The sequence below is a fragment of the Cupressus sempervirens genome, chromosome 6 (assembly GCF_028749045.1).
Source record: "Cupressus sempervirens isolate cs-2001-9-10 chromosome 6, ASM2874904v1, whole genome shotgun sequence".
Taxonomy (NCBI): domain Eukaryota; kingdom Viridiplantae; phylum Streptophyta; class Pinopsida; order Cupressales; family Cupressaceae; genus Cupressus; species Cupressus sempervirens.
The window spans coordinates 158,952,651-158,977,273 of NC_143123.1; the positions used below are offsets into that span (position 1 = coordinate 158,952,651).

The following is a 24,623-nucleotide window of genomic DNA, read 5'->3' on the forward strand; positions in this document are numbered from 1 at the left end:
TCAAAAGGGTTGTGGTCTTGTTTAGATGCAGTGCAACTAGTTTTACAGAGGCCTTTTGAGGTCATGCAGCACAGGAACAAGATAGATGAAGCAATAGGATTGACTACTTTACAGGACTCCGACTGGTTAACAGTTTCATCTTGATAAGTGCAATACCCCTTTAACTATGTGGACCAAACTTGAAGGCTTTTTTGGTACAATGAATGAGTTCAGGGCACTTTAGATTGAGGCAAAGCTTACCTCACTTATACCAGATTCTTTTCCATCCATTGAGGACTTCTTGATGAAATTCAAGCAACTGAGATCTTTATTGTAGGGTTGTGAGAAAACGAAGACTGACACTGAGTGTATCTACCTGATTCTTTCTAAGCTTCGTGGAAACTTTTAGATTTTTTCTTCTACCTTCTATTCCATCAAAGATGCTTTGTGTAATAGATTTACCATGCCATCCTTTGAGTTTTTTTGTGATCAGTTGAATTGAGAGCAGGCTAAGCTCTCTTAGTTGGATTCTCTCACAACCTTGTAGAGTCATGCATTGGTAGCTCGGCCATCTTCAAGGACCAAGGAGAAGACTCATAAATCTCATTCTATAGAGTCTTAGATTGATTCAAGCACTCACAATTCATTAGGGCTACCTCCTCCTAAGGGGGGTAAATCAAAGCTAGAAAGACCGAAGTGTGCTTATTGTAATAAGCCTAATCATGAATAGTCACAATGCTATGAGAAGAAGTTAGATGGTTATGCCAAACAGGTTTCAAATTTGATAGCTCTCCTTTAGAAGAGCAACATTGATATTCCTTCTACTTCTCATAGACCCTCTTCATCATCATCATTTCAGTCAGATGGTAAAGAAATAGGAAAGGGTCATGCACTATGTGCAACCACTATTCCTCATTCTTCTAGATGTGATGCAGGAGCATCTTGCATGGGAAAACTATTGAAAAAATAAATAAAATCTGGAGGAGAGAGAAAGTGACAAAAATTAGAGGAGAAATAATAATAAAAATAAAAAGCGGAAAAAAGGAGAAAAGAAAGGAAAAGGGGATTTCTATTTTCGAGGTGCATAGGTGGCGTAATAGAAAAGTTAAAAATAAAAATAAAAAATGGTTGTCATTCCATTTATCGAGGTGTGTTGGTGGAATTCTAGAAAGTTATGAATATTGTAGGAAGTTGTGGATATTGTAGAAGGTTATGGAAGTTGTAGAAGGTTGTGGAGGAATTCTAAAAGGTTGTGGATAAGTCATGCATTGGGTGGTAAGTGCCTATTTAAGCAAGGCATATGAGCATTTCTAATCAAGCTCGAGGAGTAGAAGCTCGAGAAGGTGAAGCTTGAGAAGGAGAAGCTCAAGAAGGAGAAGCTCAAGAAGAAGCTTGGGAAGGAGAAGCTTGAGAAGTAGAATCTGTGGAAGGTGTGAAAGCTTAGGAAAGTCAAGCTGGAAGGTGTGAAGGCTTCAAGGTGTGAAAGTTGGAAGGTGTGAAGGCTTCAAGGTGTGAAAGAGAAGGAGGAAGTGAAGAGTGAGTTTTCTTGAGTCTATGGACAGAGCACCGAATGTGAGGTAGTTTACAGTAAGATTTGAATGGACTTGTGAGTGTGTAGACAGAGTGTCGAATGTGAGTTGGAGAAGAGCTAGTGACTGCGGTTTAGAAACAAGGAGGTTGCTTGGTGGCTTGCGAGCACAAGTTGAGATCTTGGAGGTTTCTACCAGAGTCTGGATCTGGACTAGCTTGGGCTTGGATTGGATCTTGAGAGATCTTGCAGAAAGGTTATTGTAATTGCTAAGGATTTTGAAGTTTAATAAAATTTCTTGGGAAGCATTTTATCTCTCTTTGTCTTCATATTGTTGCATTCTAGGTTATGAGTTAGTAGGGTAGTGTGGCCCTTCATCAAGTGGTATCAGAGTGTACCTTCATCAAGTGGTATCAGAGTTGTATCTACATCAAGATGGTTACTGGATTCAGATGCTTCACACCATATGGCATCTTCTCAGGATTTTTTCTCTTCTTTTGAGGCTTCTCCTACTCCACACATTTTGATGGGGAACAACATTGTTATGACTGTGTGTCAGAAAGGTTCTATTGACATTGATGATGGTACATTTCATGATGTACTTTTTGTTCCAACTCTATCCTCTAACTTTCTCTCTATTTATCAAATTACACACAATGGGAAAAGAAAGATAGTTGAGTTTGCACAAGATTTAATGCACATTAGAGATAGTGAGACAGATAATACAGATAATATTATTGCTATAGGGACTGTTGATCATGCTTCCTGCCTATATTCCTTCTCACATTTTGGTCCACCATCTCCACTATCGAAGACTCGCTCTCTTTTTCCATGAGAGTCTACTAAGGTGAAGTTGGGTTGCTTAAACTTATGTGTTGTTCCTAAGACCAATATTGTGACTTCTACACGTCCACCTCCTATTCAGATTCCATCTCTTGCACAAAATTTCTCTTCAACGTTGCCTAAGTACTATTGCAACTCCAATCATCGAGCCACGTATTGTAGTTGTTGAGGATATATCAGAGGACACTCATCTCCTCTCAAATGAAAAATTCAACACGCCTATTATTCCACCTCCATTGGAGATTCAATTTTAGGATTCTCATGCTTTCTCCTTTGAGCATCAGCTAGGACTTCCAACTGCACCTTATCTACATGGTTTTTATCATCCTTGTCCACTTCCTTTGTTTCCTTTAGATTGAAGCCACAATGGTATGTTCATCAACATAGGAGTTTTTCCATTCTTGGGGGGTTATGGAGTCTCAAGCTTCTATCATGGAGGCTTTTATTGTACTTATGGTCTTGAGAGATTCTCTTGAGATGTTTCGTTTCTGCATCCTCTTTGTATCTCTTTTTGGAGTAGAGTTTTTCCCACTGGGTTTTCTCTATTTCTCTATTTCATAGAAATTTGATTGTGATTGGGTACCTCATCAAGCTTTGTTGTCGGGACCCAATTCTTCTTCATGCATTGTAGTTTCCTTGCATTTTTTGTAGTTGCATTGTTGCTCATCTTAAGGGGGGGTGTTAGAGAAAAAGGTTAATTTAATTTCATTAATTAGATTACCTTATCTCCCTTCTTAAGATTTCATTTTATGCACCTTTTGCATTCTTATTTAATAATTAATTAATAATTATTAAATCACATTTACCTTTTAAGTTACCTTTTTTGGGTTTTGATCTCCTTCAATAAGGATAGATCGTTTGTAATTATCTTGCATCTTTTTCATTTCTGAGAATACAATTTGCATTTTTTCAAAGCAAACCCTTGCATCTTCTTGTCTTTTTCTTCTCTGTGACAAGTTTTTACATGTAGGTATTCGTCGGGCTTTGTGGATTTCTATTGCATATTGCTCAAATTCTTCAATCTTTTCTTTTAAATTGAATAACTTATTCCCCACTCAAAAATCTTATTTTACTTTTTAGTAATTAATATGCAATTAAATTGCATAAAAATAGTTTAATCATTAATGATAATTAAAGCCCACTAATTATGTGCAGCTCTAATTTTATTATCATTGATTAAATATTCATGATAAATCAATATTTAGTCTTTAATATTTTAATTTATCTTTCTGCCAACTTCCACATTTAGACTTTTTAAATCAAGTCTTTTAAATAAATAAAAAATATAAATAATTAATTAAATATCTTGATATTATAATTCTTTATTTTATTTAAATAATATTTAATAATTATAATATTATGTGATTAATCTAAATATCATAATTACTCCTTTTACCAAATAAATAACAAAGTCAAATCCACATAAGCAAAACCATTCAAAACCCAAACTCAAACAACACACACAAAGATAAACTCACAGGTTTACAAAGGGGTAGAGAGTAAGATACGAGTCCTCCTTGCAGGACAAGTGTTTAGGCCATGGCTAACATTGGACTTGATCATTATCTTCTCATTCTTACCATTTAGTTATTGTGATAAAGCACACTCATCCTGGCAATTCAGGGAAGTCGATGTCTAATACCTACAACTTGCATAAAAGATGAGCATGTACATATACATATATATATATAACTAAACTAGACATGCAATGACAAGGAGCGGTGCATCATGTAGTTCTCGACTAGCAGGTGACTACGACTCCCTCTCTTAACCACATCAGACATGTCAAACATAAAAGTAAAATAGGCACATGCACCATACACATGCAAGTATGGGGTAAGTACCATAATGGCTCATGAGTCAACTCATCAGATGTTAAGATATGACAATGCATTACTATGAATGTAAAACAATCATCATTGAAGACATGTCATTTGACATTGTTATGAAAGCAATCACATTTACTAACTAAGAATCATTAAAGCAACATTAACACATAAGTAATCATAATCATTAGACAACACCATGAAATACAATCAACTATTTAAGGCATGGAAGAAAAATTATTTTCTTATTTGTTTTAATTTGATTATTACATTAAAAGATCATAAAATTTACATCTCTCTACTTTCAAATTCATTAAAATTTAGAAAAATACTATAATACCCAATAATGTGATTCACTTTATTGTGATCTTGCTACAATAATAGAGGTAGCGAAACAACATATTTCTACGAAACAAAAAAATCTCTTTAGTAAAATTGTATATACATGTAAAAATACACTTTGAATAATTAATTAAAAATATATTTAAAAAATAATGTATGCTAAAAAAAGATATATTTAATACAAAAATAATATATACTAAAACAATTACATATTTAAGATTTATATACATATAATTTAAACATGTTTCATTATGAAAATGATTAATTATTCATCTAATGTATCATAAGCTTGAACCCTAAATCCTAATCCTAGGATTCTAAACCCTAAAATCATAAGCTTTAAAACTTATATTGGTCCCTGAACCTAAACTTCAAATCCTATAACTATAAGCCCTTAACTATATTTTCTCTCTCTTTCTCTTTCATGCCCCTAAACACTATATCTTATTCCCTAAAAACCCTAAGCCCTATAACCATAAGCACCAATCCACAAATCCTTTCTACTTTCTCTATCTCTCGTTCCCTAAACCATAAACCCTAGAAAAAGAGAGAGAACAAATATGAAGAGAAAGAAAGGGAGGGAGAGATATATGAAAAGAGAATGGGAGAGGTATTCTTATCTCACATTATCTCCCTCTATAGAGGTCACAAACATAATGATGCAGAGAAAGGTGGAAGAGAAGATGGATAGAGAGATAAACAAACATAATGAAGTAGAGATAGACAAATACAAATAAGGAAAGGGAGAGATAAAAAGGAAAGTCAATAAATATGAAGAGAAAGAGAGGGACACACACACACACACACATATAGAGAGAGAGAGAGAGAGAGAGAGAGAGAGATAACATCATTGGTTTTGTATTATACTTGTTGCATATATTGATATATAGGTATATTTTTATATTATATTTATATAAATAACATAACAAATGCATACATTTATGTATGTAGTATATTATAATATTTTCATTTATATCATATATAAAATAATTAAAAGAACACTTAAAATAATTAATAATTAAAAACATAAAAAATTAAAATAAAATATGAAATGTAGAGTTTCAAAAAAATACTTTCATTTTTTCCTAATTTAAATATGTATGTCCTTTTTTAAAAGAATGATATTTTTAATGTAATTTTATCTAAAATTTTTAAAGTATTAATAAAATATTAATTAAATGATTCAATTTATTTTCTTATAACTATAAAAAATAAAAAATAATCTTTATATTATATATTAAAACTTACATAGCAAATACAAGTTGTGGCACTTGTTAATTGATGTAGATCAATGTTTTCACTGAATTCCATAAAGGGAAGCAACCAAGATCTAAGTAGGGATCTTGGAGTTGAGTTTTTGGAGATTGTCTTCATAGCTAACATTTTTGGCATGACTATCAAAGTCTTACACCTCTCATTCCTATGAGAAGAACAAAAACAATAGCTAAGAAGTCCAAAAACAATAGTGTGACTATAGATGGAGCCTCCATGTTGCATAAAATCTACCTGTGTATGTTAAATCTCTTCAAAACTTAGTTAAATAGTCTAATGTGATGGAGCTAGCTATGCACAATAGATGGCATTGTCATTTGGAATAGGTGTTTGATCATCATTTTTTTAGGGCCTTATTTGATTTTTTTAGTCAGAGGTATCAAAGGGAGATCAACAAACAAAGTATGGTACTATAAATAATGCATAAAATTGTCAAATTACTCTTGTAGTTATTAGGCACAATCAATGGATAAGACATATAGAATATCATCTAGTCTAAATAAAAACTATGAAAAATGTAAAAAAAGTATTTAATACAACTGTAAACCATAGTACATACTTCAAAAAAGAAAACTAAGTTCATAATTTAATCATACACATTTTTTAAAGATTATTCACATATATAATATGTATCTTTCTCAAATATTAGTGTGCACCCTTGACCTTATTTCTGAAATAGTAGGAATCAAAAGGATGTGTCTTCCACATACTCAAAGGAATCAAGAGGATGTGTGTTCCACATACTAAATTGGCCTGTAATAGAGTTTATAAAAAAAATAGATTTTATAATCAAAATTAAAATGTTGATAATAGATTAATTGCTAGATAATAAATAGTTAACTAGACAAAATTAAATACTAAATGTTTTCATAAATTTGTGTACTTTTATTTACCATTAAACTTTTTCTCTTTTATTATAGCACCAAATTTCACCTTAAACAACCATGTTCCACAAATTAATCTTAAATTTTTAAAATTAAAATTAGTACCTAAACTAAATTAAACAATTGCTTATCTTATCGTGCATTATCTGAAAGATTAACACCATTTCTATTTTCTATTTGTACAATATTGTTTAAATGTCCTATACCTAGGTTGGGTTGTGAAATAAGTAAAATGGGGGATATGATTAGTTGGTACACAATAAAATTGAGTTCAAATAGGAAATTGCCTTAATTTATATCTAAAAAATTATAAATAAATAAAGCAATTGTTAACCCAGTCCTAAATTATTTGGTCTACTAGTGGAGTTGAATGGCTCACAAAGAGTCCACCGGGGATCAAGTCTTGCTGAGTGCAAGGCTTTGACATCATAAGGGATGAGGTTGGCATCGTGCCCCACGTGATTTTGATGGCATGGATGCCCCTCAGTCCTTGGCTCTAAGTCAAAGAGGTTCCAAGCATGAGTGGGCCCGTATCGAGTACTTAAAAAGTCTATGTGGTGGCCTTGGCTTATTGGTAGCTCGTAGGCTTCGTGCCTCACTAGGTTGCTTTGTGGTCAAAATAGAAACTTGAGTTGTAATTAATAGGCATCGAACAGAAATAGAAAAACTCCTTAATTTTGAGCAATGCTTGAATAAAAATAGTTTAAAGGAAAAATATTTTAAAGTGTTTGATTTCTACAATCTATAATATCTAAAGATGTATAATTTTTATATTCAATTGTGTGAGTTTTTTACCATTAATGTTTCTGATCACACTCTATGATCCATCATCATTAGAAAATTTGTTGTTAAGAGTTTGATAACGGCTTCAAGTTCATTTAGTAGAAATAATATTCATAATGAACAAGACCCATTGTGACAACTAAGAGTTTTAAGTGGGTAGCAACAATTGAAATTGCAGTTGTAATAACTATGCTTGGACAATGTGTTTGCTCTTTATCTTTTAAGCTAAATTAAGAGAGATTGAAGAGGGATGCAACATTTCATGTTTTAGTCACAGTGTAGCCCCGTCCTTTTAATGCAATAGATTATAAATTTTTATGTCATTGGTGGATATTTCATTGATAGTCAAGTAAATTTGATGAACTATGTACTCTTCTTATCTTTGATTCTGTGTATTAGTTTCAAAACTTTTCTTTTTCTTGGTTCATGAAAGAGAAAAAATCAATTATTTTTAGGTCAACAATTTCAACAAATAGAGGCATCTATAACTAAATTTGAGGTTTTTATATGATTATTATTAAGATTGAACATGATTTTAAATATCTAGCATTGAAAATGAAAATAATTGTCAAAAATATATTAATCAATTGTACATTTTGATGTTCATTTTGGGGAGGTTGGTTAAATGTTTGTAGGCAATTTTCTAATCCATTTTTTGAAGGGCGTAGGAAGTTAAGCTTGGGGCCCCATATAGGGGCTTAAGCTTCTATTTTCAAGGAAGAAGAGATAGAGGACCCCTACATGTAATGGCTACCCCTAGTTGACTTTTCTAATTGTATTGTTGGATTCTTTTAGGCTTGTTTTATGTTTATGTTTATGATTATTGACACTTGGTTACCAAATTAGATTCAATGTATTTCATATTCAATTGATTTATGTGAAGAGTTATTTAGTTATTTTAGTTATTTCAAGATTATTTCTATGATGATATACGTATGTTCATACATCAATTTAAGTTATTGCATAATGTTAGTTAGATGAATGATTTATATGCATTTTTATGGATACTTACCCCATACTTGCATGTGTATGTTGTACGTGTATGTTTTACTTTATGATTGACGTTTGTGATGTAGTTATTTCAGTTATTTCAAAATTATTTCTATGATGATATACGTATGTTCATACATCAACTTAAGTTATTGCATAATGTTAGTTAGATGAATGATTTATATGCAGTTTTATGGATACTTACCCCATACTTGCATGTGTATGTTGTACGTGTATGTTTTACTTTATGATTGACATTCGTGATGTAGTTAAGGGAGGAGTAGTATTCACCTGCTAGTCAAGATCTACACAATGTACCACTTCCTGACATTGCCTGTTTAGTTTAGAATATATGATTATGTACATGCATGGATTTTATGCAGATTGCAAGTATCGGGTATCGACTTCCTTGAATTGTCAGGATGAGTGTACCCTATCGCAGTATCTCAATGGTATAAGTGGGGAGAAATTTTTCGAGTCCAAACCCTAACCTAAGCTGATTGTCCCAGAAAGTAGGACAAGTATCTCAGTTGTTTACCCGCCTGACTTTGTCAAGTGACATGAATTCGTGACTCTAACCCTAGAGTTTGGTTATGTTCTTGGTCTTCAGTTGAGTTTTTGTATTTGGTTTTGTGAGTCTATGATGATGTTCTACGATAATTAAATCAAATTAAAAGATGATTTAATGATTTAATTTAATGGAAATTTTATAATGGAAATTTAATATTTATTTATATTTGATTGCTTAAGAAATTAATTAAATAAAAGAATTAAATTTAAAGACTATTAAAGTTCTAATTTTGGCATTTTATATTTATTTAATTTGATAATAATTTATTTAGGAGTTTTATTTTAATATTAAACTCTAACTAATATTGTTAGTCAAATTAATAAATATTATATTAAAAGTGTCAAGATTTAATAAGAGAGAGAGAGAGAGAGAGAGAGAGAGAGAAAGCGTCAATTTAATAAAGTTTATTTTAAATTAAATTGCATAAAGCTTATGCATGAAATTAAAATATTAATATAATAAAAGAAAAAGGGTTTTCGCATATTTGCACGATCGAAGCCCTAATTTTAGGGAAAAACTCTTTATCAGAAAATCAAAGTCCATTTCTCCATACACATATTTGGAGGAGTAGATTTCCAAGAAGAGGGTTTTTGAAAGGAAGGAAATTTTTGTGTTTTTTGTGTGTTTGTTGTTTTAGCATTAGATCCAGGTAGGATCTTGTGGGTTTGTGCAGGAGTTGCTCATTCTTGATTTCTCTGTCTTCTCCGTGTTTGCAAACCTATTTTCAAAATTTAATTTAATTTAAAACCCTTGTATGTGATTTTATCATTCTTCATTTGAGAAACTTTTGTATATGAATTGAATCTGAAACCCTTGTTCATGATATTATTGTTCTTCATTTTGAAATCATCTATACGTGAATTGGAAATTTGAAACCCTCGTGTTGAAATTATTGCTCTTCATTTTTTGAAAACATCTATGAACAAATTTCGTATTTGAAACCGTCGTTTGATTTAAATTGCATGATTCTTAATGGATTTGTTAAAATCATAATGTGGGTTTGAAAAGAAAACCAATTTTATTTTATAGATGTTGACTATTTGATCTAGGTTTCTATACCACGATTGTATTGGTAAATTATCGAAAAAATATATATGTTTATATAATTACCACAGTAATGTATAATTAGTATGATAATTATAAAAATATATAATATTAAAAAAATAAGGACAAAAAATTAATTAAAAATGAGGGGGGCATGTGTTTGTTTGTTTTATTAAACAAATTATATATATATATATATAATGGTGGGCAGTGGCCACCAACCCCCCACCCCCCTTCTCCTCCTTCCTAACTATCGGCGGCCACATGGGACTGCACGCAGCAGTCCTCTATGACAGCAATGCCTTTAAGGCTAGTGGGCCATAAACGTATTTGTTTAAATACAATTTTTTTTAGTGTTTTAAATTTATTAAATTTTATAATTTATCAAATATTTTAAAATGTTTTATGTTAATTATTATTAATTAATGTAATTAATATAGCTTTAATATATACTGTTATTAAATTAAGTCGAATATAATTAATTAAATTGCAAGGTATTATAATATTAAATTAATTAATAATCTTTTATTATTATAGTAATGATAATTATTAATAAATTGAGATTATTTATTAATAGTTAATTATTATTATTTTAATAGTTAATATTAATTATTTAATTTGATTCAAATGAATTTAAATTATATGTCAGTTTAAATGACAAGGTTTGGGAATGGTTTTTTGTGTTAAACCTATATGATTATTTTTTAATTATTTATTTTAAGTCTAAGGTTGATATAATTAAATAATTATTGTCTGTAAAAATGGAAAGATTGGTAAACTCAGGTTTTGCTTAATGGTACAATTTTATATGAAAATGATTTATAACACCAGGGAAATTTTATTATTTGAAAACCTTAGTAATTAACATACTTTAAAAAGATAAAAATTGTTACGTGTTTGTTTACTGAACTTTTTTTTTTTGATAACGAATTGAACTATAGAACAATGTTTAAACAACTTTGTATGAATTGTTGAATCGTTTGTGATTCTAGTGAACTTGGAAACGTTAGTGAATCTGGCAACTAGAGAAATAGAAACTAAAACCTTGATTGAGATTGAAAACATTATGAACCGTAATATTTGGAAATGAAAATGAAAGCTTGAAACCATAGTAAAAATTAAACCTTTGTGTTTTCAAAACCTAACGTATTATGAAACCTACTTTTGTATGTACTTTATGTGATGTGTGATTTACTGTTATTTGGGTTTGGGTTGACTTAGTGTTTGACCAATTAGGTTGTATTACCAGAGGCTTAGGGAGTTTATTCTATGATGATGTTATGTATCCAATCTTTTATACCTAACCATTATGATGTAGTCACATGTCTTCTTTGATGAGTTTGATTTGTTGGTGGTTATTGTCTTCCAATGTTCTTGTGTGAAACTGAGGTGAATGGTGGAATTTTTCTGATATAATCTTTGAGTCTTCAATCAATTATCTTTGGATTGCTTCCCAATTGCTTGTATAGGACTGAGGTGATTATGAGTTATGGTTTTTAGGTGATGTCATCATTTTGTATACGTATACTTGATATTGGATCAGTCCTGTTAGGAGGATTGTATTGGTACAATCTATGATTTTGATCAGTGATGCTTTAGTACTTTCTAATTGTTTGTTTAAGAACTAATTTGTGGTTTATGGTCGTATGTAACCTTCTACTTTTTTTGAGCTTAGAGTAGGTTATCTGTATGTCATGTTGGGAAGTGGCTTACAATGGAGGTTGAGGCCCTAAACAAGCTGTCAAGTTTCTCATTGTAGGTTATTTTAATAATTAATAATATTTCATTAAATGGGTTTTAAATCAATTAATAAGATAGAGGTACCACATAAAGTTACTATGGGGTCCGGAGTCCTAAGGGACTGTCAGGGTAAATCTGAGAGTTGACTTGCTAGTATGTCTTGTCTGTACGAAAGGATATTGATGCCGCATAGAGACACCAAGAGGTCTGAAGTCCATAGTGGTTGCCAAGGTAACCTTAGAGTTGGCTCATACGATGACACTTGCCCAATCGCATAGTAGATTTTCTACATGTCTTTGTTGCCTCTGGGATTAGTTGATACTTGTGTCTTGGTACCCTTTGAGATAGTTTGCTTTCAGGTGTTTTATTGACTTAGATGTTGGTTATGACTTGTGTCGTTGATATCCGCATGGCACTTGAGTTTATCCCCTCAACGCGATGGGAGTGGGCCATTTAGGTTCCACGAGGTCAGGTGGTAGTGCATTTTTCTTATACCATTGAGATCCAACCGTTGGATGTCATTGCTAGATGTGTCTGTGCAGTTGTACATTTCTTTATGATCGTATAATTTTTGATGGATGGTTATTCTTTATTGTATTGTACTTTATTACAAGAGATATTATGAGATGTATTTATTTTATGATGTATATTCTTTCAACCTTTCATAATCAATGACTTGTACAATGGATGATTGTGCATTCTAATTATTGCCAAGTGACATCCTGTAATTGTATATTATTTAAATGGAATCATACTTGTAGCTATTCCAAGATGTGGAATTGTTATGTGTTAGATTTAATATTAATAAACTTAAATGTGATTCAATGTCATGGGACCCTTAGGAGATGTAATCTGTTTATGATGGTTGTTATGTATGTGAGTTAAGGCTTCCACTATATTTTATCTTTTGTTGTTATTGCTTCCGCTATATAATATCTGTCGTTGTTAAGTTATTATCTTTTTTTTAAAAATGTTTGACAAACTTAATGAAACTGTAGGTTAATTTTTTTTGGGTTCCCTGGCAGGGTGTTACACTACATTATTGAGTAGATCATGGTGAGGCCATCAATTTATAAAAATATTTCTAAAATTTAAGTTCCTAGAAGGGAAATTCATAAACCCCAAACTGCATGGAGTTGGTTAGTTAAGAACTATAAGAGTAGAATTTCAAGAAGAATAGAAGTGGTTTAATTTATTATTAATAGTGGATGTTAAAGGTATTTAAGTTTTATTATTAGTTGTATTGTTGCAATAAATTTTAGGTAGTATATGTGAGGAGGTTTTTATATTTTTGACGTTCTTTGTTTTGTCATGTGTTTCTCATGTCATGAAGTTAATCTTCAAGTGGGAACTAGTGTGTGAATTATTGAACTAATAGGCTTAGCCTAAGACAACCGCAAGGTTAAGTCATATTTAGTGTATGTTCTTGTATTGGGTGATTGATTAGAGAATCTAGATGATCTTTTTAGCTTAAGAGTTGACTAAACCTCAAATAGTTTAATAATTCGTGAAAAATTCACATCAAAGAAAAAATAATGTATACAACAATATCTGCATTTGAAAAATATGCACGATCAACACAAACTAAATAGAATAATGAAAAACCCAACTTGTAGGATTGACCCTCTAGACCACTTATATATTTTGTGTATGAGTTTCTCAATAATAAACATGCATATCCAAATTTATGCATGAATCCCCAATTGAAATTCAAATATTTGAAAGACTAGAAAGTCCTAGCGGTAGGATACAAGTCATTGAGATGAAATCATGTTGATTTCATAAACAGTTTCACTGGATTGTAATCAACATACTATTTTTCTGGTCACATCTATTGGTCTGAGGTCCCTGGAAACCCTGATTTAGCTGTTTAGCTAGTTTCTGGTCTTTGTACCTAGTTGTGCTTAATGGTTTATCTTTCTCTTAGATGTAAAAGGTTTCGAAGCCCCTCCAAAACTTACTTTTATCTTAATCTAAAACATACTATTTTCCGCACTAGATAGTGTAGCACATCCCTAAAACCATTTTTCTTTTAGAATATGAGAAACATTGTCAAACCTATCTTAATAGTGGTATATTTTTCTATCATTACTATAAGAATGCTTGCTTTACTAATAATAATCATAGTTTTACAAATGGGTACAAGCAACCAAATCTAATACAGCATGACCAAGAAATCGGTTATGCATATGCAGATTTATTTAACTAAATGTGGTTTTGCAACAAAGAAGGGTGAGCACAAATACAATTTAGTATGCAGTCGTGTGAGGAAGTTAGATCCAAATATAATTGTTTTGTGTTGTATGTAATAGTTGTTAAATTGAAAGACATGTTTATTTAAAAAAATTGTCAGCCTTTGGAATATTCTTTCTAAATCTTCAAACAAACCCACAAGCAAATGGCCAGAGCTCCTAAATAGCTGAATGATTCACACATCGAAAAATAACTGCCGCTTCACTTCTTCTTTTTTAAGCCAAAATGTTGCAGCATCGCCCACCGTGGGGCTCGAACCCACGACCACAAGGTTAAGAGCCTTGCGCTCTACCAACTGAGCTAGACGGGCTGAGTTGCTTTAAGTTTCAAACTATATAGTCTTGTCACAGAGTTACACAAGTCTTCATCCTAAGTCAATGCCACGGTGGCGTTAGAACAGCATAAGGGAAGGATAGTGTACGTAATATGGGAGAGTTTAGTATAATAAAATTTAAAGTTTATTTCAGTGACATGTAATTTTTTTATTTTAACAAGTGAACCAATATCTCGTAGAAGGCATCCAACTTTGTTATAAATGAGACAAATATATTATATGAGATTTGAACTTTTTCTATCAAGATTATATCAAAATATATTTATTGAAATAGATGAATATTAAATTAAAAAAAACATAAATACAATAACAAATTAAATGCAAATATCCAAATAAAAAATTAGATTAAAACAATACAAATATTATTGAATCATATCTTAACATCTGTTAAATCATTTTATCTTAACAATATTAACTTCTTATCAACTATTTTTTATTCAAAATCAAATAAAAATATATAATTATTTGTCAACTAATAAAGTTGTACCACTCAAATCATTATGTCTAATATAAAGACATTTCTATTGTTTTGTCACAAATTACCTCAAGACTTATAATTAGTTGATAACTTCTGATGAAACGTTTAATCTTCAATTTACATAACTTACGCTCTTACATATATGACCATCAAAACTTTACAACATTACCAATTATAACCATAATAATAGAGTGGATAGATAACGTCAATATATAGCTCTATAAGCTACCCATAAACAAAATCTTACTAAAATACCACCTTAAATTATAAATGGTTGAACATCATAGAAACTCAATTTCAGCATTTACTTTTAAAATAAACCCATTCAAAAAAAATGAAGTACAAACATCAATACCATTCAACATTTAAGAGATCCCCATCAATCCCAATTGTTTGTGTACATCACAAATCAATAAATCCTCAAATAAGGAGAGAAAAAATAAAAATTTCCAATTGTAGGGAAGAATACAAGTGAAACAACTTAACTTCATATAAACTAGGGACAAACTGCATATGCAATATAACCCAAATACAATTATCACCCAAAAGAGGTGATTAATGATCTTTTATGCACCAACCCACAAAATTATATAGAACTCCATTAATGTCATCTGACTTAAGAGGAAAGAGACAATATGCATGTGACATAGGCCCACAAAACAATTGATAACCTAACATGGGCGAAGGGATAACGAAATAATGTGCTTTTAAATTATTATTATTATTAAAAAACATCGGTTCACTATCAAACAGGCATACAACCCATTTTGCCTACTTCGGTACCATCATTTACTTCAAAGCAGAAAAGCAACTTTATTTTCCACACTGAATTTTATTATTTTATTTTTTATTTATTTTGCAATCCTCTCAAGCGACAACCTTATTTACTTCGAAGTCCAAAAAGTAAATACTTATTTTCCAAACAAATAATGAAAGGGACTTTTTCTAAAATACTCAAATGATAGATATAGTTTGTTTAGCCACCCTATTTATTATTAATAATAAGTAATGTATTAAATCTTAATTGTAAATTATTTAATTGATAGCTTCTAAAAATAATGTTATAAGTTTTTCTAATTGCACAAAATAATTAAAATATAAAAAATATAAAGTAATTAATAATGATAGGTTAAGTGAATAATAATTAATTTGATATAATTTATCTCAATATTAATTAATGAATAAGCACTATTATAGTTCTTCAAATTTTTTAAATAATAGGTTCACTCTATCTTATTAAGAGTTAAATTAATTGATGAATAACAATATAAAGAATTTGTCAAATTTTTCAAATGCCACTTTAATTTAACAAAACTTCCTTACCTTTGAAATCAATGAGGAGGGCATAGTCAAAGCTACATGTTTGTCCATGTAGGGGAGAAAATGGAAGAAAAATAGTATGGCACCAAATTACGATGCCCTCAATTTTTCAAATCTCTTGAGAATCTGGAAAGATATATGCCACATCATAATGAAGTATTTCACCCTTGAAGGTAAGGTCGCGTAGTACTCCTACCACCTCTCTTTCCCTAACCATTTGTGCCATAAAGTCCTTATTTCTATTATGTTTTATCTACTTCATTCCATTGAAAGTAATATTGAAGCTAACTGCAAAGGGAAAGATAATGTTATTTTTCACCAAGGTCTGTCATTCATGCTCTATAAATTTCACCTTTCATTATGCCCCCCTTGTTGTGGCGCCCATTATCACTGTGAATCATGTTGCCACCCTCCTAGTTCACCCCATGAAGTTGGTCCTTTCCAACCTAGTACTAGCAAAAAAGGACCAAAACTGAGTCATCCTCCCCACCTAACCTTAGTGAAAAAACCAATGATTATACCAGGTCCCCCAAAAAAGAAAAAAAGAGGTGTATAATGTTAAGTCGAGTGTCAATATTGAAACATCGTGAGCTCATAGGTCAAATAGACTTGCTAAAGAGAAATGCAAGCAAGCCCTGAAAAATATTGAAGGTACGAACTCTTACAATTTTGTTGCAAAAATTGTTGAGCAATCTTCCACTCATTCCTCAAGCAAGTTCTATGAATCCCCTCCACCTCCCTCTATAATAGAAAACACCCTCGTCCTTCACCCCCTGCTAGCACTCTAAATATCTTGATCCTTAACCCCAACCCCAACCCCAACCCCACCCTACTCTTTTGCAAGTTTCTTTCATTGAGGTGCAAAAGGACAATTATGAGCGAAGGTTGGGAGCTTGTTGGGGAATCTTACAAACAAGTTGGAGAAGTTGGAGGGCTCGGTGTTGGAGCTAAAGGAGGAGGTGAGAGGCTTCAACAAGAGGATTAAGGACTAACAAATTTTGTCATCGAAGTTATGCACACTTGCTCCATTACGTTGTGTATGCTTAAGATTGTCGAAAAAAGAAAAATGGACTGGCACATAGCTCTTTAAGTGGTTGGGATGCAATATTGATAGTTAAGTCTTATGATTTTTATTAATTTTTTAGTTAATAGCCAAATGTGTATGCTTTAACTATGAGCTCTACATTTTTTTGTTTTTGATAGAAGCAAACTTTGGGTTGTTGAAAGTGTTGAAATTGTGCTAGTGCATTGATGTGTCATTCATACATTAGTAATTTGTTCGATGGCCAACATCCTCGTGTTGCTTTTAATGTTCAAAAATAAATAATACTTTTTTTTTTTATTATTGAAAAAATGCAAATTACAAAGTTGAATGTCTTATCATTTTATCCAATTAACCAATATCTCAACTCGTTATGATCATAGTACTAGCTACAAAAACAACCCATAATACGCACCACTTTCTTATAAGAATTGTATTATTATTTCACCTAGTCACTAAGAAACAACGTTTAGGTTTCTTTAAGTTTATTTATAAAAATTTAAATTTTATAATAATAGATGTTAGAAATGACATAAAAATTTATGTAAATTTATATTTTTAAAAAAATAGATAATATACTTTCAAAGAAAATAAGTTTAAATTTAAATATATTATAAAATAATTTTTTTTGAAAAAAGTAAAAAGTAAAATTTATAATTTAAATAAATTTACCAATATTTAATATATACTTCTTGAATTTAATTATCCTATGAATTATGCATTGAATCGTGACAATAAATACAATAATCTGTCCTTATCATTTCATTTTTCAAACCAATGAGATTAATAAAATATTTTTATAAATTAGTAAAGTTTAAGTATTTTATATTTATAATTTAAATATATTTATCAATATTTAATATATACTTTTTGAATTTAATTATCCTATGAATTATGCATTATTTAATCGTGATAATAAATACAATAATCTATTCTTATCAATTCATTTTTTAAATTGATAAAATATTTTTATAAACTAATATAAATATCTTAAATAAATCTATCTAAAGAAATATAGATATCTAGTACAAAATAATTATAATTTAATTTACTATATCTAAAATTATTTATATTTTAATTTATCTTCATTTATTTAGCTTTTTACTAACTTAATCTTTTTATTTTAATTTCTTTTAAAATGGATGGTTTATATCTTCAAATATTATAATTTAAACGGATATTTTGTGTAGTATTTATTAAATTGTTTTTAAAAATATATTTTATTTATAATAAGATTTAAACTATTGACATGTAAATGGGTGTCAAATTTAACATATAAAAATAAAATTTAACATTAACACACTCACACCATCCCACTCCCCCATTCTGCCATTGTAGAATGTCTATCAGCATTAATTAATAAAATTAAGTATTTTATATCTCATATTTCACAGCTATCTCATAAAAGAATTATAAATGTTTACTTGAATTTCATCTAATCTCTCACTCCTTTAGCTAGTAAAGCCATGATTGTCAAGAGTCTAATCTAATTCTTCACAGAACAAGGAACCTTGCCCACTCTACTACTTTGACGGGAAACTCACCTAATCTAATTAGATATAGAACTTATTCTTTTATCTATATATAAGTTGGTCTAATAGTAATAGATAATAAAAACTCATAATTAGATATTTATATGAGTCTTGTCTATATACAAAGTTGACTAAATTTTTCATACAAACTCACCTAATTATTATCTAAGTCTTGTCTATATACAAAGTTGATTAAATTTTTCATACAAACTCACCTAATTATTATCTAAGTCTTGTCTATATACAAAGTTGACTAAATTTTTCATACAAACTCACCTAATTATTTTCCAAGAATAACTATCTTATCTAATTACTGTTTAAAAAACTAAAATTAATAAACACGACTGCTACGAATTTCATAAGTCTCAAATCCTTTAACCCTTACGATTGTTAAAAACGACTACAAAGAATCTCGTCTAATTTTGTCCCAAACAAATAAGTAGGATGTAGATGACAGAAGAGACAATCAACTCGTAGTTCTCACCCTCAATAAAAGCTTAACTAATTCATAATAAATAAATAGACGTTGATAGATAGATAAGATCGTTGAATCGTGATAAAAAAAAACCTATATAAAGCTTAATAAAGAGAATTAAGCATTATAAAAGGTTGTTTTAATATTAAATTTATAAAAAATCGACTCAATTGATTCTTAATCTTACTGTAAAATATCAATAAAATTCAACTGTGTAAAGGTTCAATTCAGAGCCTAATCTTTTCTAGTCTTTTCTAATGCTCTCAGGTTGATTCAACTTGTTTCATGTCAATGAAGATTTGACAAGAGTAATGTCAAGGCTTTACTCTTTACAAGTAATGAAGCTTTTATAAGCTTTACGAGTAAAGGCTTTAGACATTGTTCATTTGTTAGAATTGAAACCAAATTGGTAAGAACAATTTTTAAAAGCTCTCAAGGAAATGCATTTTATCTCCACCATTGTGTTGTATGCTGAATAATTAAAACTACTTAGCCATTATAGACTTTAACGGCTTAACTTGACTAAAAGGTTCAGGAAACTAATTGTTCGCAAGAATTGAATAAAAAACTATTATCTCCACCATTGTGGAGTATGCTTAATAATTAAAACTACTTAGCCATTATAGACTTTAACGGCTTAACATGACTCAAGAATTGAATCAAAAACTATTCATTAACAAAAAAACCTCTCCAAGCAAAATGCAATTCATCTCCATTTTATTGTATGTCAAATATTGAAAACAAAAAACTCTCCAAGCAAAATGCAGTTCACATGAACAAAGGCTTTAGGAACAGTTCATTTGCTAGAATTAAATCGGAATTTGGTAAGAACAATCAACAAAAACTCTCAAACAAATGCATTTAATCTCCACCATTATATTGTATATGCTGAATATTTAAAACTATTTAGCCAGTACAGACTCAACAAACCAGACAACAAGAGGATTATACAAATTAAATAACATCAAAATGTCTTCAAAATGTTCCAAATCCAGTTTAAGTTAGACTTAATGATTCTCCAACCCTATAATTTTTCACGACTCCGTTAGCCACTAAATTACAAGCATGCATTAATAATCACCTAATTCTAACTGGAAATTATTGAGGAAACTAATAATACTAATCTAATCCTCCTTTACGAGTTTCTCAACAAACTACTAAATAAGATCTCATAATTAAGACTCGTTATACTTTCCACCGGTACACAGTCGACGAAATCCTTTGTTCTCCTTTAGTATCTAGATCTGAAGAAGAGCTGATATATCCGTGAACAACAAAAAGTAGAGGATATAGATTTAAAGAGATTTAAACATGAGGGTAATAAAAATCAGAACATACAATTTAAGCAAATTCAAACACTTCAAATACTTCCCTAAAAGAAGATCTAAAGAAGAGGTCCTGTTTTAGGAGCTCTTACTATGCAATTCGGAATGAATAACTCCTAAGAAAAGTAGCAAAATACATTCTTAAGTAATTATTTTAAAATGATATAATGGCAATCCCTGCGCTCTGAAGAAAGAGGTGACAGACTAAATTCTAAATGGAGGAGGCAGTAAACAAATTACACTCTCAAGCGCTTACTTAGAATTTAGATTAGATGTTTAAGGAACAGGGGTTAACAAATCGCTTGCTCAAGTACTTGCTTAAAATACTTAATTTGAAATCAATTGGATCGATCTACAGAGTAGCGGAGCTAAAATCTTGCAATTAAAGTTCTTTGATCGAGAAGAAGAGGATTACAGTGAAAGAGGTCTAATGCAGTTTCTTTGAAATACTCCTTTGAGAAGGACGGAGCAACAGAGATCTAAAAGAAGAATAATCGTTTATCAGCTGGTCAATTTAAACGCTTCTCTAGGGAGGAACGAAAAGGTTAAAAAAGCATGTATTTCATTATGTCTGTTATGAGAGGGGCGGCCAATTTAAAACTTGATGGAGAAGAGGCAGATGAATATGAAAAAAATAAAAAATATGTTTGAGATCTGTAAAGAGGTCGAATTACGAGGAAAATGTTTGAGATCTACCTTTTTATTTCGAGATACGAAGAAGAGATTTGAATCGAGATCTAAAGAGGTATAAAATTGTTTTAGAGGTATAAATTGGAAATTGTTCAACGCTTGTAACGGTGTGCTTAAAATAAAAAATTTGCATGCATTTAAAACTCGAAGCATTTTGAAAAAGCAATGTGTTAATTTAAATCTTAGATTTATTCTATTCCCGTACAGGCAGACACTTCGCATATGCTTTATATTTTAATAATATTACAGTTTTAATCGTTCGTCTACAAAAAACTCGGTTTTTTTCCTCGATGATTATATGATCGATATGAGTACCACGATTTTACCACCTGCTACTTTTGAATCATAGTAACAATTAGTTAAATAAACAAACTACCGCATCACAGAAATAGGATGTAAATGAAACATTTAAGGAAATGATAGCTATAAAAGATTCAGCTTTTCCAGCTATAAAAGATTCAGGCTTTTCTAGCACAATCCACTGCCGTAACAAAAAAATCACCATCAATTTATGATGTACGCTTATCCGAATGAGAACAAGTATAAACTCCCACTAATTCATTACCCAAAGGAACAATACATAAGACGCAATAGGTCAATATAGTGCCGCAAGATCCAGATCAAAAACAGGACAAAGACATTACACCGAGAACCTCAGAACCCATTTCGAAGCATCAAGCAGAGCTTACAGACCAGCCATTAGAAACACAGATGCAAATATTTAAACCCTACAAACCACCTCATAGCAAAGCAAACCCCAACCCCAAATAAAAACATCTACACTCATCTCCTCCAGCTGCCTTCAGAAGCTCCACCACCAGCACCGTAACGAGATCCACCACCGCCATACCCACCACTACCACCGCCGCCATATCCACCACTACCACCGCCGCCATATCCACCACTACCGCCGCCGCCATAGCGTGCTCCACCAGAACCACCACCACCATAGCCACCGCTGCCGCCACCATAGCCACCGCTACCGCCGCCACGGCCACCACCACCATATCCGCGCTCAGATCTCTCACGGCCACCGCCTCCGTAGCCGCCGCCACCACCACTGCGGTATCCACCGCCTCCGCCACCACCGCCGCCACGGTAGCCTCCACCACCACCGCCACCAGTTCTGGACTGGGCCTGATTGACGGTAATATTCCTTCCGTCTAACTCTTTGCCGTTCATAGCTTCAATGGCGTCCATCATCGCCTGCTCGTCGCTAAAGGTCACGAAGCCAAATCCACGGGACCTTCCGGTCTCGCGGTCGCTTACAATCTGTAAAAATAAAACCATTAATCATAAGACATCACAACTAAATATCTTCAAATCACAAAATCTGGGAAAATTACCCCTATATTACATGAATGGAAAAGCAAATCAGAAGACACTGATATTCATATTTAAATACAGCCCCCAAATACAAAGTGTGAATAAATGAAACCCTGATTCGTATGATTAAAACCCAAAATCATGAGACCGTGGTAAATATTTTCAAATACAGGCTCGAAATACAAGATCTGTAAAAATGAAACGCTCAATTAAATGATCTCTCAATGACTTAAACTTATGTCTTGCAACATACGATCTGCATAAATAGAAGCGCTCGAATCAAAAAGCTTCAACAACAAAACCCTGACTGATAGAGCACCAAAGTCTCAGAATCGAAAATCTCTGAAAATGAAACTCTAAATCACATGAATCCATAATGTAACCCTCTAAAAACAATCTTCAAAAACCTGTATAAACATAGGATTCAAATTACAAAATCTGTATACAATGACTAATTCACAAGACCCCGCCAGTACAATATCCTAGAAGGATCTCCAAAAGTAAAATATATATGAATAAAACCCTGATTCAAAAGATCCCCATATGATTGCTTTAAATAAATTTCTGCAACGCATAATCCCTGCACAACAACAGTCTCGAAATCTACAATCTCTGAAACAGAAACTCCAATTCATAAGATCCCGTACAAACACCGCTATAACAGTCTTCAGAAATAAGACTTATATAAACAGAGTTTCACAATTCCAAAATCTATAAAAATGAAACACTACTCCAGAAATCCCCGCCATACATCCATTCAAGAAGCATCTCCAATAATACAATATGCACAATTAAAACACTGACTCATAAGTTCCACCAACGATTCCCTTCCAAAACTGTCCTCGAAAGCAAAATCCCTCCTCAATAACGCAAAGCACTGTTATAAAACCCTAACACGAAAAGAAAAGATCAAAGCTTGAGCCTCCATTACCTTAGATTCAAGAACTTCACCGAACGGGCTGAAGGCTTCATGAAGGCTACGGTCATCAGTAGCCCAGGCAAGCCCGCCCACAAAGCAACGAAACTCAACTTCAGCAGAAGCCATTTTTTCAGAATCCCACCACCCAAAAAACGATAACAAAAATTGCTATCCGATCGAGCAGCGATCTAGAACCCCCCTCCCCGGAACCAGAGAACCAACAGAACGACGGCGAAAGCCGTCAAAATAGCACGAAACCCTTAGGCCTACTCCATGGACATTATATAGCCCCTCCTCTCCCTAACCCTCAACTAACCCCAGCTGCGACCTAATTCTTACCCGGCTCATCCCTAACCACAGTTTTAACACAACCAGAGCGGAGTTGCCGGCCCCGATTCAGTGGATTGCACCGCGGATTTTAAATTTACTTCATCTCAGTTTTCCCGCGGGTATTCAAGCCCTCGGAATCATCAGGGCCGTACACATCTTCCCAAATTGTTGGAACGCATCCTGGCCGTCGCGGTCCGTACGGCGGCGTCGTTATCCTCTTTCGATAAAGGGCCCCACTCCCACGTGAAGCGCTATTATTAATGAATTATCAATGGGCCTGACTTATATTCCTTCGCTTCGTAATTTTTCTTTGGATAGCTTTGGTGACGTCATCCTGTCTCCGCGGCGTTGATTATTAAAAAGAATGGAATCAATCTGCCTTGGAGGACGGGTCAACTTTAGAGCAGATATTTTACACCTTGATGGCGACTTTGGGACACCATATACATCTGTTTTTCTTCTGTTGTTTAGGCGTTGTATCAATTTTCCTTAAAGAAGTATAGAGCTGTTCTGTCATGGTTATGGAGGTTTAAATATTGTTATTGTATGGCCTTCATGTTCTAATGTAGATTAATTTCACAACTCAATAGGATCATGATACTCAATTATGTGGGTAGAGTAAAAGTGGAGCCATGGTGAGCATCTTACATGATAATGTCATTTACATTTGGATACAATTTATGTAGTATGTTAAATTTTGGTCTACTGGTGAAATTGAATGGCTCACAAAGAGCCCACCAGGAATCAAGTCTTGTTGAGTGCAAGGCCTATAGACATCATAAGGGATGACGCTGGGA

The 24,623-nt window shown here is 32.0% G+C and overlaps 1 protein-coding gene and 1 non-coding gene across 2 annotated transcripts; both read right to left on the reverse strand.

Annotated features, from left to right (window-relative positions):
• Positions 1-14,292: 14,292 nt before the first annotated feature.
• TRNAK-CUU (transfer RNA lysine (anticodon CUU)) lies at positions 14,293-14,365 on the reverse strand. Its single transcript has one exon. It is a non-coding gene; the product is annotated as a tRNA-Lys (tRNA).
• A 7,417-nt stretch (positions 14,366-21,782) lies between these two features.
• LOC149551737 (uncharacterized) lies at positions 21,783-23,749 on the reverse strand. The gene is made up of 2 exons (XM_089787244.1): positions 23,509-23,749; positions 21,783-22,523 (listed from the first exon to the last, which is right to left on the reverse strand). Exons 1-2 carry the CDS (start codon positions 23,620-23,622, stop codon positions 22,035-22,037), a joined length of 603 nt encoding a protein of 200 aa, XP_089643370.1. The 5' UTR covers positions 23,623-23,749; the 3' UTR covers positions 21,783-22,034.
• Between the last annotated feature and the right edge of the window lie 874 nt (positions 23,750-24,623).

Bases quoted from the DNA above. Each gene is read 5' to 3' on its own strand.
- LOC149551737 (XM_089787244.1), bottom strand. From the start codon at position 23,622: ATGGCTTCTGCTGAAGTTGAGTTTCGTTGCTTTGTGGGCGGGCTTGCC. The intron at 22,524-23,508 runs GTAATGGAGGCT...TTATTTTTACAG, and splicing joins GTGAAGTTCTTGAATCTAAG to ATTGTAAGCGACCGCGAGAC.